The sequence below is a fragment of the Pithys albifrons genome, chromosome 8 (assembly GCF_047495875.1).
Source record: "Pithys albifrons albifrons isolate INPA30051 chromosome 8, PitAlb_v1, whole genome shotgun sequence".
Lineage (NCBI taxonomy): Eukaryota > Metazoa > Chordata > Aves > Passeriformes > Thamnophilidae > Pithys > Pithys albifrons.
In genome coordinates, this window is record NC_092465.1 from 10,071,049 (window position 1) to 10,086,523 (window position 15,475).

The following is a 15,475-nucleotide window of genomic DNA, read 5'->3' on the forward strand; positions in this document are numbered from 1 at the left end:
CAACAGAGTGAGTCCTGTGTGGTGTAAAGCCAAGGTCGCTAACATGCCGGTGTGGGCTCATCAGTGCCATCTCTCGGGTGGAAAGAGGCTTTCAAGACATTTTGTGCTCAGCCATCGACTTCTTTAGGTGAATAGCGAAGCGGGAAGTGGGGGCCCAGACCCTAATTTTATCCGACGCTGCAGCTGTCTGGATGTGATGTGTTGTCACTTGTCACCCCCCTCTGAAAGGTCGGATTCTGCGTGGCTTGTGGAAATCAAGTCGGATTCTGAAGTAGCTTGAGGGAAAACACAGGGCACAGGAACGACTCGAGGGGAGAGGCTGTCCCGGGTGAAGTCTGTGTTCCCTGGGGAGGGAGAGCTCTGCGGGTGCCCTGAACCTGGGGCATCGGGATGCGGGCAGCTTCGGCAAAGCCCAACCCACTGCTCCGTGGCGTGCTCTCTCGCAGAACCAGGAGCATGAAATTATGACGGGGAATTTCAGAACAATGAAGGGAAATCCTTTGCCTCCCGTACAGCCCGGCCTGGGAAATTCACCACTGCAAGAAGTTGCAGCCTCAAAAGCTGCTGCTGGCATTTGAAAGGGAGCGGGTCAGCTTTATAACCAAGAAAAGGGTTGAATTTATTTGGCAAGGACATGATTTCGAGGGGAATTAAGTTTTGGGCTATCCAGTGCGGGAGCGCGGGGGTGACCGGCCGTGCCGCACCGGTGTCGCTGCGCGGGGCGCGGGACCTGCGCGCTGCCCGCACTTTTACGCGGTACCGATGTGGCTGCGGCACCGGGGCAGCTCCTCGGCGGCTGCGGGCGGTGGGCAGGGGGGTCTTGCTCTCCAGGCGCATCTAGGAGATGCAGCTGGAAAAATAAAGTAAAAGTAAAAAGAAGCGTAAGTTTAAAAAATTATTATTATTGTTATTATTATTACTGACGCTGCAGCCAGCGGGGTGAGGGAACGGGCAGCCCGACGGCTGCGCGGGGCGGGAGGGGGCGGCCGCTGGGGGCCGGGCCGGGCCGGGGTAAGGGGGGCCGTGGGGAGCCGGGCCATGCCGAGCCGAGCCGAGCCGCGACTGGGTGATGTCAGGCTCGAGGAGGAGCCTCCGCTGCCTGCCCTTTTACTTTCGGGCGCCGGCACTTGGTCGCAGGCTGCTGCCGCTGCTGGCCGGGCCCCCCCTCCGCTATGGGAACCCCGCACTTTTAAGGCACCGCCCCGGGGGGGGCACCGGGAATTCATTAAAAATCGCTATTTACGTGGTTATTCATTGCCCCGCTCTGGGTATGTGAACAACCACCCCCCTTCCCCCCCCCCCGCCTCCCCTTCCATCCACCCCCAGCGCCATGCCGGCAGCCTGCACCCTGCTGCTGCTGCTGGGCTTGGGGCTGGTCCCGGTCCCGCCGGCCGGGTCGCTGCCCCTCGCTTCCCCACGGCGTCTTCTTCTTCCTCCTCCTCCACCTCCTCCGTCCCGAAACCCTCTCGGCCGCCCTTGCTCGCCTCCCGCCGCGGGACAAGCCGACAGCCCGGGTGAGTGCCCCGCAATGGGGATAGGGGTGGGGGTAGGAACGGAATTACATCTCAGCAGCAGTCGCGGTGCGGCGGAGAGTGCGTGGGGTCCCACACCGTGCGGGTCTCTCCTAGCGTGGGACCCCGCGCACGCTCTGCCACACCGCGACTGTGAGTTGCTGAGCATGCCGGCATCACCCAGGGCTGATTCAGCTGCGAAATGTAATACCACCACCACCCCACCACTCCCCAAATCCTTTTCCCTTTTTAGCCTTGCCCTAGCTCATCGTGCTACAGGCAACTGCTTCACTGGGTGCAGGTTTGGGATGGGAATTGTGGGTGGGAAAGTGTAAACACGTTGTAGCTGTGTGGACTGAGTGGAAGGTGAGCAGTGGAAACTTCACAGAGGAACTTGAGAAAGGTTTTAGGGGATACCCAGGAGTACTGTCAACACTCTATCACCAAAATGCTTCCTAAGTGGGAAATTGGTGGCTCTTCTAAGTGGTCTTCAGGGTCTGACTTGCCTTCTGCTTGTCTTCAGACATGCCCTCATCTCATCTTCAGTGCTGACCCACATCCAGGTGTAGGGACAAATGCTTTCAGCTCTCTATAAATACCCTCTCTCTTTCTTCGTAGCCTAGAGACTGTTAGATTAGTCATGTATAAAGTCACATTCTTCTTTGCATGCTACATCTACAATGTAGTTATCATGAGCAATGATTAGTTTCATGCTTTACAAATTGCACTGAATTTGGTTTCAGCACAGGAGAAACCATATTTTTCCCAGAACAAGCAGGGGTCATTTCAAGTGTCACTCAGTAAACTGGCTCACTTACTCACCAAAGAGGACATATAGCTCTAAGGATGATTAATTCTCAATGAGTTTGGAATATGCTGGGTATCTGCAGGTGGTATAAGGAATTCAATAGGTCAAATTAGTTAGATGCAGGTTTTAAGTAGGTTTTAGGAGTGATCACCTGTCTGAGCTGGACTGTCGAATTTCATCTTTTTGTTTCTAATGCGGAGAGAATATCATAGCATTAAGTTTGGCTGCATGGAGCTGTACACTTTCAGAAAATGTAACAAACCTACATTCATAATATTTTAGTTTTCTTTACAAACCCAAGGCATGCTTTTGTAGGATATATCCACACTAGACAAAATATATAGTTGGGCATATCAGCTGGATCAGTAACCTCCAGTGGACGAGAAAGCTCTTAGCTAGCAGTGTTAGAGCAGCGTGTGAGAGCAACTTGGTGACCAGGATACTGCATCAAAATGAAGGAGATTTGGGTCTGTTCCCAGTTCAGCCACTTCTTTGTGCTACTCCAAATATTAGTTAGCCCTCCAAACTGGGAGAAAATAGTGCTGTCTTACCTGCTACCAACCACATGAAGATAAACTCTGCAACTTTCCAGCAAAGTGCTCACCTATTATTTGATGAGAGGTGCACAAACTCCTTAGAAAAAAATATTTATTTTCATCTCAGCTTTCGATCTGGCATCTTCCTGTGACCTTGATGACTCCTGAGAGTCAGTGGAGGAATGCATTTCCTTTGTTAAGAGTCTGAAAAGCTGAACTATCTGTCCACATGCTGGAAAATCCATTTGTCAGGCTACCAGCGTCTGGCTGCCCGGCTCAGTGGTGGAGGCTTTGCTCTGTGCAGCCAGTGCTCAGCAGCTACAGGTGCTCGTGAATTATGTCAACCCCATCCAGAAGGAGCAGGGGACGCATCATGAAGGAGTGATAAATAGCCCAGCAGTAGCTCGCTCCCTGGCAAACAGCATCATGAATTACGCTGGGTCCTGACAGCTGCGATTGACTCACTGTTATCTCCAGCTCTATGCCTGTCAGTCAAGGGAATTGTTTGGTGTTATGGGAGCAAGCTGGGGGGAATCTCCTGAATCACTCTCAGGGTGAGTTTGAGATGCTTGAGGAATCCCTGTTTGTCTTACCACTGCTCCTGCACCTTGGAGACATTTTCCACCTCTGAAAACATTTGCTTGAAGAAGGGGGAGCATTTCTTGTGAACCCATCACCCCAGCACTATGTGGAAATGAAGATTACATCTCCCTTTGAAACAGTCTGAGACTGGGAGGCAAAAGCCCGTTCTCAGGCAGGGCTTAGTGAGCAGATGGTGAGGCAGTGGGTATAGAAATGGGGCTTTTGAGTCTCTCACAAAGTGTGAGGCAAGGAAACGGGGTGGGAGCAGGGCTGCCCTCAGAGCCTCACTGCCTTCCTGGCCAGCCTGTGCCTCAGTCTGCATCTGCCACCCTCCCTGCCAGACCCTCTGTGGACTTGTCTGGTGGAGAGATGAGGACAGATGGCTTTTGCCTGTGTTTAAAATAATTTCAGTCTGAACCCACAGAGAGAAACACAGGAAAAATTAAAATAGATGAAGTAGGGAGCAAGAAGGCTAGTAATAGTGAAGTTCAAGCATTGTCAAACCCTTGCATGAAATTCCTACTGGCAGCTACTTCTCATGGGCACCGGGCAAGCTGAAGAGCATCGTCTGCTGCCAGCCTCAGGCAGTGGGGGTTTGGTTACAATTTCCGTTCTCCTGTAGGTCTCTGTATTTCAGGTTTCCCATCTGTGAAATGGGAGTAATTCCAGTGACACTACAAGGACAGCAGAGGTGGGATTGAGCCCTGACAAATCACTATGCTGGAATCTCCCTCTGTTTCTGCAATGCCCCTTTTCTTGTTACTTCTGATCCAGACAGGTGCCCTGCTACTGTGTCCAGCACAGCATGTGTCTGCTGGCAGTGGGCTTGCTTGCCCTGAGAAGTTGATCTGCTTTTCTGCCATCTGTGTCTGTCCTTCTGTCCATTCTCCCTCTCTTCCATGCCAACTGCCACTTTTCTTTGCAGCTTTCCTGGTGAGAGCCCTGGAAATAAGGTGTGAAATCACCTGAGAAGGAATCAGCTTTGCTTGCAGCAGAGATATAGGCTGGCTGTTGGGAGTGACTTCCCAGACCTCTTAGAGGGGATGAACATTCTGTTTTTATTTATGTATTTTTTAAACTTTCTTCTGAAACTTTCTGTGTGAGGAAGATGCAAATTCAGGAGTGAGGGAAGATGCTGAGGATGCTTCTTTGCGCAGAAATATGTTGTTGCCTCCAAACCTGCCTCACATGTTGCAGTATGTATTTTGTGGCTCCTGGGGGCATAAACCTGGCTCTTCCTGCAGTCACACTGATGCAGAGAGGTGTAAGATGCTGCTGTCTAGCTTTGATGCATGATTGTGTGTGGTGCAGGAATGATGCTTTCTCCCCCTGCAGTGTGGAGACAAGGATCACTTCCTGCACCTCTGCATCACTATGAAAAGGCTGCAGGGTTTTCCTGTCTTGGGCATCTTTGTGAGCTGTAAGCATATTTGGTTGGTGTGCTGTGAACGTGAAGTCCTTGGGATTGTATGAGTTTAACTCTGCTCCTTTGGGGTACATAATTAAAAGCAAAAAAGATATGAGAAGAAAAAAAGATACTTCAGAAAAGGAGGGAGATTAGAGATCAGCTTTCTCGCTTATTCCCCATTTCAAGCCCCAGAAGGTAGCAAGGGTCATACGCTGACCAGCTGGGTTCACATCAATCTGTGGAAGCACTTTGTGTGATATTTAAGTGCTAAATGAATATGGTCTGAGAGATAATTGTGTAACCTGGCTGTCAGGGAGCACATAGTGAAGCATATTGATTTACGCATCCCCACACACTGAACGTGATGAGCTGTGAGCAGGGCACGGTGGGTAAGGGGAGAGCTGCTGTAGCTGAAGCCTGTGATTGGGCCCTCCACAAAGTTTAATTTCCCAGTTCCAAACCACCAGCACCAGCCTGTGCCCAGTCACAGGAGGTGTTTGCAGCATGCTCTGCTCCAGCAGCTGTCACCACTTTGGAGGGATAATTTAACTTGGTTTAAGTTTTTCTTGTGGCCAGGAGGACGAGGGATATGGGTGGTTGCTGCCATGTCTGCAGGGGCTGGTGCCAGCCTTGCTGGTGCAGGGGTGCCTTCCTCAGCAAATATTCTTTTCATTATCAAAAGTTGCAGATACTGATGAGTTTGGAGGATTGTGGAGTTTCTGGAACAACTTGTTTCCTTCATCTGTTCTTAGAGATACCAGTTTTTGGGCTTGCTGTCAGTAACCCTCCATGACTGAACTCCCAAACGGTTCTGTGTGCTTCATCCTCTATTCTCCCCATCCTGCTCATCTGCAGGGGGCATGTCACAGCTGCTGAGACTGATGGCTCCATTACCATCATATCTCTGGGAAGTGGCAGAGGATTGTACTCATTTAGCAGAGGGCATATGGTGCCAGGTTGGAAAGGCTGTTGGTCTTGGTGGTTCAAGTGCAAAACAAATGGATGTTGCTGAAACTGGGACTGTGCCTGTGTATCCAAAACATAAAACTTAATAGCATCAGTCTGGTTGTGATGGTTTTAGTGGAGCATTCATCCAAGCCAATAGAATAACCTAAACAGGATAAAGAACAATTTCAATTAACAAGCTAATAAAGGCAGTAAAACCCGTCAGTGTAGTGATACTGTTTCAGTGCTGTGGTGTAGAGATTAATGCACCACCAACGTCTGTGACTCTTCTGGATTTGCTGCTGGAAGGGGCTCCTGTCTGTTGCTGTGGGTTCCCCACTAATGGGAGCTATGTAATATTTCCAAAACAAGGATAGGTATAGAGTGGCAGGGCTCAGCCTGCTGCCTTTTTACAGTACAGAAATGCTGCCTTTCTGCCTCTGCCTGAGCCCAGCCCAGGTGCCCCTGGCATGCATGGGGTTCTCCAGGCAGGGCTGCAACCTGTGAAATACCTCCGAGGGAAATGATCTGGAGCTGGATGGATCATAGCCAGTGTAAACCCTCAGGGTTCTGGATTTCCTTCCCCAAGTAGTTTCAAGGGAGTTTCTTTGGTATGGGGTTTGAGGAAGGTCTGAAGGGGGTCTGATTGTCTCTGGGCAGACAAATAGCACTGCCTAGACCTGGACTTATCCACTCAGCCACACACAGAGCTTCTCTGGAAAGAGTCATGGCCAGATATTGGCACCTGTTCTGGTATCTTTCTGCTGCTGAAGTGGTACAAAGAAACTTTGGGGCAGTTTGACCAGCCAGAGTGTCAGAAGGTGCTCCAAGTGAATTAAAGCTTGGTCATTTGGAATATTTCCCTGACAATGCTTAATATAGAATCCATAGTCTGTAGCTTGTAAGCTCGTCACGAGGCCTGAATACCCCAAACACACGCCCTGTTATTTACATTCAATTGAAGATGTAGGTCATACAATAGGTTGTTTCTTTTTCCTGAATGGCTGAGCACAGAAGGCAGAATCCAATTTTCAGTGGCAGCAGACCTGATTACAAATTCAAATTTTATTTCTCTGAGCAGTTTTGTGATGTTTGCATTGTAATTTGCTGTTTCTGTAAATACGGGAGGTTCATTTGCTGGGATATTCATCCAGAGGAGATGCAAGAGGGTTACAAGCACAGGCTTTGTGAAAGAAGTCTGTGGGTGCCTATCAGGAGAAAACAGTTTTGTCACATCTGGCAACTCTTCTCTCTCACCCTTTTCTGCATAGATACAGCTGATTTGTGTTTGTGCAGTTTGTGCACCCATCACCATATATTTTTTAATGCCCAGGTGTTATATATATATATAACATCGTGCTGCTTCAGCAAGGGGCACAGTTCACGCAGAGTCCACGTTCATCCTTTCAGGCTGAAATCATTTGCATCGGAGGACAAGGAGAGAACTTTCCCACCCAAAAGGGAAATGATGTTGCATTACTGAGCGACCAGCCCAAGTAATAATATAATCTTAGAAAAATGCAGTTCCCTTGAGTAAAGGAAGCTCTGTAAACTTCAGCTCTTCCAGGCTTTTAGCGTAGCTGTTGCCTGTGCTATAGTAACACTGCTGTCAGATCTAGTCTCCTAAAGTGCTCTGTAGAGAACAGGGGGAAAAGAGAGTAAGAACCAGCTCCTGCGTAAAATGAGGGCCTCTTGTAGCATCTGAATACTATGAGGTTTATAATACACATTTTAGGATCTTGGGTCATATCCCTTCTTTGCTGTTAATTTGTATTTTATCTCATCTGGGTGCTGGATAGGGTGATGGCCACCCATGATCCTAAAGAACTTTGAGAAGGGACAGGCAGAGCCAAGGTGAGCAGAGGGATCAGCTGGAGGAAAGTAAAATGATGCAAGGTTTCTGCTCACTGGGATCATAATCCTGGTTTTATAAAATGAGGGGAGAAAGATGCTAATTTTTAGAGCTGTCAGTGTTTGGGCAAACCCACGGAAGAGGAGACATTTGAGAAAGTTGCTCTGTGTAGAGTATCTGTGGTTTGTTCTCTTCTGCTCGCTACAGGGTGGGTTGTGTTAGGGTGTGCTACAGTTTATTTTTGGCTCTGTGGGTGCTAAATGTGTATGAGTCCCATGGCCAGATTGTTGACTGAGCCACGGAGATCCTGCCTTGGTCTGGGTGCAGCAGCTCCCCAAGTTGGACACTCACTAGAGCCTTCTCTAGTAAAGTGCTGGTCTTCACAAAACTTGTAGGAGCTTGCTGTCTTGGAGGTCTCTGCCTTTCCAGGCTAATTTGTTTCAATGTAGGAGGGCAAACAGAACTGTCTCAGAAACCATTATGAAATGCATTAGATATAAAAATACAATTTTAAAAGTGCCTGAAATGCAAAACCGGGGTGTAATATCCTATAAACTGTTGCTGCTCCCATGCTGCTGCCCCCTGTCCCTCTGTGTTTGGATGGAGCAGTTTCCTGTTGCCTGTCCTCTGTGCAGGCAGGGCTGTTGAGGAGCATTATATCTGCTTTTGCATCTGCTGTGCCCTTGACTTGAGTCATTTGATAAATAGTTTTGCAGTTGGTTACTTAAGCATCTCCCAAGCTGCAGTCAGCATCTCAGCTGTGGGCGAGGGAGCACTGCTGCCAAAAGTCAGGATCTGTGTCAAGAGCCTCCTAAGATTTGGCTGTCTTTCCTTAAAACCCCGACTCCTGGAGTTGTCATTACAGGAGAATCACTTGAAGAGGTAGAAAAGCAGCTTCTGGATGTAGAGGTGGTAGACAAAAACACCTTGAAAACATTAGCTGCATTTCCAGGAGTCACATAAGAAGCCCAGGCTGGGATTATTTAAAAATACACTAGTTCAAATCTGATCTCCAGGGGCTTTTGAGTCCAGACAGAGGGGCTGTTTCAGACACCCCTGTTTACCAGGGCACTGCCCATGCATTTGTAGGAGTGCAGTCCTCTTCATTGTCTTACTTTGCTAGGAGAAGAGAGGGTGGGCAGAGACATGCAGGATAACACAGCAAGAATGCTGTGTGCAAACCCAGTTGCTTTTTGTCCACCTGTCCAAATACCTTGTGCAAGCACCTTTACTTTGGTGGATTGACTCTGCTGGGAGAGGCAAGGTCCATCTGCTTTTTCACTCTTTGCAAGGATGTGAAGCTAGGAGGACCTTTAGAACTGCTTTCACAACATCCTGACTGTGGTCTGGCCAGTTTAAGCTGCTTGAGGGTGACCATGTCACTTGTTATGAAATGAAATGCTGCAAGTCCTTTCCTTTGCCCTCCTGCATGGCACCCCGTCTTGGACTCCCAATTTGATGCTGGGAAAAAGTCCTCTGGAAATGCCATGGCCTTTGCAGTTTGTTCGCCAAGGCAAACATGAAGTTGTTTGAGGGACCTTTTACAGAGTGGTTTGATGGCAATGAGGACCGTGCAGCTGAAATTTGGGAGAAAACACGCTTTTCTTTTTAACTCTGAGCTAATTTAGCTCTGAGATTAAATCAGTAGGAATAGAGTGAGGAGGAATTTTAAGTGGTCTGATAGAAAGGCATGCAAACTGTGCACAGAGGGTTAACTCGGCAGGATTAGCTGTTGTCCCAGGGGTGCAGCCCAGGCTGCATTTCCCATAGGATGTCGTGTTGTACACACACATTTAGGGTGTTTTTCTCAGCATTTTCAGCAAGCTGTGATGGCAGAGGGTTTTTTGTTGTTTGTTTGTTTTTTCTTTTTTTAAAGGCTGTTACAGGATCAGTTTGACCTCTTTCCTCTATAACCAGACAGGCATCATTGTCATTTCTGCTACCAGAACCACCCTTGGAAGCCTGTAAGGATCTTCAGATTATGGAAGAAACCCTGTGCAGGGGTTTTGGACTTACGGGCAGGTTTTTTTGGTTGCTGGTAGCAAAGAAAGGCTCTTTTTTCATTGGAAAGCAAGCTAAAAGGCACTTCTGCATCTGGAGTGACAAGAGGAATTTAGATCTATAGAACACAATTATTCACGTCACTGCTTGTTAGGATGCTGGCGTTAACACCCTTCCTCTTGTGGAAAATCTCTTAAGCCCCGAGGACCAATGTGAAACGTCACGCTCTGGTGAACCTTGCTGAAGTGGGGATGAATCACACTAAGTTGAAGATTAGGCTTCAATATATTATCTGAGAGATACCTCCTGTGAAGGAGGGTACTGCTGCCCACCCACCCAGGGCAGCAGGATCTGTTTTAGGGGGAGGACAGCACTTTTTGGAGTATGTGTAAGTTTGAGGCTGGAGTTTGGATATTTGAGAGGTTTTTCATTTTGCTTTGGTTTTGAGTGCTCTATAAAAACAAAAGGCAGGTCAGGGATTTCAAGACATCTCCCAAGGGATCTTGAGATGTCTCCCCTGGCAGGATCACCCCAGAAGATACTTATCTAACACATTTTTGAAAATGAGAAAGGTTTCACAGCATCTCTGAATAACCGTCCCATTACATCTGTACCATTATAGGTAAGAAAACACTTTCTTATCAGGGAAATTGTATCTGCTGGTAGTTAAACCTTCTGCAAAGAAATATCCCAGACAAGTGCTGGCCAGGTTTGACCCCGCATAACTTGTAAGATCTCACAAACTGACAAGGTAATTTAACAATTTGGGGAGGAAATGCAAAAGGTAACCCTGTCTATTGAACTAATTTCTATCCCTGTGATGGAAATGATTTCCAGGAGTGGAAGCATCCGCAAACCAACTGCGCATGATTTGCTTTCCTTGTCAATTGGAATCAAGGACCCTGATTGTGGAGCATAATACTGCTCTTGTAATTCAGCCTTTGTCTTTGTGCCGGAGCTGGGCATAATTGTATCTGTGTCTGGAGGGACAAGGAGAAGGTTTTTAGTAGCTGGTGCTCACAAAGGCATCTTTAGAAAGCTCCTTACCCCTGGTACAAGCTTGGTAGAGCTTAAATGAAAATACCCCTGAGTAGCTTTAGGCATTTGAACAGTCATCATTGTTTGATTCAGATTTGCTTACAGGACTAACATCTAAATGTTAATTCTTTTTAGGGCATTATCAGCCCTTTCAGCAAATGCAGAATAGGGCTGTAGTATTAGACCGGCAGCCAACCCTGCACATAAAAGCCCTTTGAAAGGATGTTTCTTAGGAGGGAAACATAATCAGAGAGCACAGAATAATTATGAAGATGGTCTTTTCTTAGGGACAGGCAGCAAATATGATGCCTGAAGAAAGCCAAATGAGCACTAGGAGGCTTCTGACCTTGGGAATTCTGAATGGGAGTAACAGCAATTTTGTGGTCTCTGAGGACAGTCCACACCATGCAGACAGAGATCTTCATAATCCTGTCCTGTAAATTGCTGGTACATCTGAAAAGCAAACTGTGTCATGTGCTGGGTTAAGACTGAAGTTGATGGTCTCTTGATGGCATAAATATGCCAAGGCAGTTGGTGTGAGGTGGCTCTATGCTGAGTAGTCTGGATCAGTGTGTGGGCAGATGGGTTTTGGGCACAGATTTCTTGCCTCTTGGTCGTCTGTGCTGCCTGCTCAGTGCACCGTGCCTGTACGCATCAAGGTAGGATGTGACCTGACCCTGTTTCCCTGTGAGTCCTCAGTGACAGCTTGGAGGGTCACAGCCCAATTCTGCCCTTCTCCATCACCCATTTCCACTGCTGGCCACTGTGAAAGAAGGCATCTATTTTTGAGCCTCCCCAATACACGTGTAGAAAGGCACTGGAAATGGTAAACCCTTCCCCCCTGGTTCTCAGAAAGGAAATGTGTGACTTCAGAGGCAGTGGGAGAGTGGTGCAGGGTAGCAAGATGGATGCCTGCTCCAGCTGCAGCTGGGCATGCCATTCCTCTGCATGTTAGTGGTGACTGGCTGGTGAGTGCCAGCCAGGAAGGACCTCACTCATCCCATGGAAGAAGGAGGTCTGGCACCATCCTGAGCGCTGCCACCACCACTTCCGGCATAAGATCGGTGTGGTGTCATCTAGGAAATGCGATTTAGATCATCATCCTTTTGCAGCAGATGGGGGAAGGGAGGTGGGGGCCCTTATCTCTTCTGGGGATTAATTTCTCCTTAAGCTGCTTTATTTTTTTGCCTATTTGCTCTTTTTCTCCATCCCTTCACAAGTCTCACTGTCCCTTGCTGGAAGATAAGGAGCTATGAGAGCATCCGCAGTTCCCACTGTTACGGCAGCATGTCCTGTGTCCTACCTTCAGTTGGGAGGCAAGAGCTGGGTATAAGGCTTGGGATACCATCAATTTTCTCATAGAATGGGATTTCATTTTGCTAGGCTACATGGAGGGAAGAACCCAGGAAGCCTTCTGTGTGTCACCAAACTGCATCCATGTCTTGTGATTCTCCTGCATCCAGGAGAGTTCTTCATACTTCTCATCCCCACCATGTCCTTGAGAAGTTGCTCAGTTCCCAGACTAGTCATCATCCCTGGTGTGACTGACAGCCAGCAAAGCTCTTTGGCACATGCTTAATGTTAAGCACAGATAATAGTTCCCTGGGGAGCAATTCTTAAGCACATTGTTGGAGCAAGGCTCTGGTCAAGACACCTGGACCAAAGCCCACCTGTGTCAGTGAACAGCATGGCTCAGCCCCCAGGGCCCTGTGGCAGCCCCTGGCTGCTCCCAGCATCAACTCACAGGATGGCAGCACCCCTTTTCCTACCCTTTCCTTCATCTTCCCAGTATTTATTGTTCCCTACTGGCTGTGGGAAGCAGCTCCTGAGCTCAGACTACTTTGGAGCAGTGACCTGTGGTTTTGTTTCCAGAGTCTGATATGAAAATACCATCTTGTTTTCTGCAGAGTCATCAAAGGGCCAAGTTCTTGGTCCCTGGGGTGAGTGGCTCCTGCTGAATGTATGCTTCACACTGCTGGGCGTCGCTTTTTGATGAGTGTTGAGGTTTTGTGCAGAAAAATCTGTGCTTTAGCCCATTGTTCTTGTGGTTCTAAGTAGAATCCCAAATAATTGCAAATGCCAATAGTTTGGTGTTTTTTTTCATTCCCTCCCGCAGCCCGCCGCCCCTGCAAGATCTCTTTAAATCAAATACAAGTCACTGAGCTTATACTGGGAGTAAATAAGCTACACAGAATTACTTTGGTTATCATGAAGTCAGACAGGATGAGCTAATGCTCCCTTCTGGCCCAAAAATTAGACTTTTCAGAAGGCAAAATTTCATCCTGCAGCTTCTAAGCCTCTAGCACCTTTCCTTACAGAGGAGCCTGAGGAGCCCAACCCCCAGGTCCGCGTGATGCTCTGCTCCTCATGAAGCTGCTCACCCCCTTATCACTGAAATACAGTCAGGCTTGGAGGCAGGTTTCTTCTACTGAGATACATATATATATATATATATATAGTTTAAATCACCAGGGGCAGCTGCTGGGGTGTGTTATGGGGCAAGAAAGTTGTCTTGTGGATTGTGATGCCTGGCTAACATGCAAAGGGCAGTTAGTCTCTCCATAGCAGCAGCGAACTACCTTCCCTGGCAATATTGTCCCATGTGAGATTTTCAAATAGCAAACCTTGCAGATAAATTCTGCGTTTCTGGAATTATTTATGTGAGGGCTTTGGAGAAAGATCCATGTTAGAACTGAAGTCACATGCTTGCAAAAGGGGACAGTAGCATGGTTCTACTCCCGCCAGCCTCTCCAGCCTGTTTCTTTCCACTTAACCAGCACTGTACACACCACCATGGATTTTTATTTTTTTTCCCCTTTCTTTTTTGCAGCCAGGATGTTTTTTCTTGCCTTTTTATTGTTCCAGTGACCTAGCAACTCCACTTTGGTGGAGCCCTGCCAGGAGACTTCCTCCCGAGCCGTCTGACAGTCTCCAGCAGCACTGCCCTCGGATGGGAGCAGAAGTTAAAATGACACCAGGCTGGGTCCCTGTGTAGCTTTTACTTTGGCCTCATGGATGCTGGTGAGGACACTGCTGCCTTCCCGATGAGGAAAGCTTCCAGGAGACTTTAAAAACCCTGGAAAGAGGAAGGAGAAACAATGTGTGGGTGATACTTTCTGTAGCATTTCTGCAGGACATTACAGAAAAGCCTAGAGGGTTTTAGAAATTAATTTGGTGATGCTGAGGTTTAGCACTTGGGATCCATGATGCGGGCAGGGTAGTTGGAGACATTTCAGCATTGCAGGGTAGCGGGAGAGGTGATAGGAAGGAGGTGTGATTACTCAGAGTGCTGTGCATTTTGCGAGATTTATTTTGACTTAGTTTTATTGATGTTTACTAAAAACAGTGAGAAAGAAATCACTTTGTTAAGTGCTCCTGGGATCCATCAGCTGGTGCTGCCTTTGCCCCCCCAGCCCGGGGCCTGCAGGGGCTTTTCCCACATTAACACCAGGAGGCAATGCTGGAGGGACACTTCTGAGGTAAAATATAAATGAGCTGTGAAGCAAGAAAATACAGCTAAGTTGGGCTTTATGCTCAAGAAAGGCAGCATTGACATGAGTTCCCAGGCACTGGCAACTCAGTCCCCTCTTCACTGAATGGATGGGTGAATGGATGGATGGATGGATGGATGGATGGATGGATGGATGGATGGATGGATGGATGGATGGATGGATGGACGGACAGACAGACTGACTGGGATTTTACTGGAACCTCAGCATAGTTTATAGGTTTTTTAGAAGCAGAGGTAGTCTGGTGGTTTTCAGGCAGCACAGGTGGTGCCATGGATCCATGTGATCCCAGGGATCAGTGGATTGAACCAAACTGTCCGAGAAAGATGAGTAAGAAGCTTAGGATTTCATAGGCTTGCACAGGATTTCATAGGAGTCTGCACCTCTCCAGGGAAATGTTTAGGACACCAATATTAAGAGGCTATAAACTGCTTAATAAGCAGAACAGTATCCTGTCCCTGCACTGTGTAGGTTTTATTCCCAGTTGTGGGCACTCCATGTGGGTGTGTGCCATGTGCTTTTGGAAAAGACCACAGATTTCTGTGTACTCATTATTTTGGAGAACCTGTTTCCTTGCTTTAGGGTACTGCTTGTAAGAACAGTAATTGGATCCTTTTTTTGCCTATGGCATCTCCAAGCATCAGGCTCTGGGATAATGAAAAAAGTGTATGAGGCAAAAATGGCCTTTAGCATCCTCTGGAGTCCTGGATGGGACGTGGTGTGGAAATGTGAGGTGTTTTTATCTCATGAAGCAGCACTGCAAACAAAGTGCCATGGCCTGGTGCTGGAGGGCTGAGGATGATGCCAGTCACCCCATCCCATGGGTCCCCATTGCTACTAGTGGCCAGATGGGCATTAACCACCTGGGCCTTGGAATCAGAGCTCCCAGGGGCTGCTGCTGGCATTAAGCCCCCATCACTTATTTTGAGCTGACATATTAAAACTCCAGTCATCTTTGGTGCCTGCATAAATCCTTCCTATTATGGTTAAAATGATTTAAAGTCCTGTGAATCCAGTGCGGAGAGGATGAGGGGAAGAGGGACCAAAGTAACACATTTCTGAGGAATATGTCAATAGGGTACTGCATCCAGACCAATCCCCACAACGAGGTGAGAGGCTCTGTCAAGCCCCATACGCCCTCACTTGCCACCTTTCTTAATGCTGCTAGAATAGTGTTCCTTTGCTTGGTATCCAAAAAAAAAAAAAAGCAAGATAGGGCTGACCGCATGTGGTTAAAAACCTCTTGCATTTTTCCAGTGCTTAGTGCACATGAGGGACCTTCCCT

General features: G+C 47.9%; 1 protein-coding gene across 7 annotated transcripts in view; it reads left to right on the forward strand.

Moving 5' to 3' along the window:
- Positions 1 to 1,178: 1,178 nt before the first annotated feature.
- The window catches only part of HEG1 (heart development protein with EGF like domains 1), a 55,344-nt gene continuing 41,047 nt past the window's right edge, over positions 1,179 to 15,475 (forward strand). For all 7 annotated transcript variants that reach the window (XR_011698393.1, XM_071562065.1, XM_071562070.1 and 4 more), the window contains exon 1: positions 1,179 to 1,514. Coding sequence is in view for 6 of the 7 variants with exons in the window: in XM_071562065.1 (XP_071418166.1) it covers positions 1,331 to 1,514 (184 nt within the window). In the remaining variant the exon portion in view is untranslated. The remainder of the gene's footprint in view (positions 1,515 to 15,475) is intronic.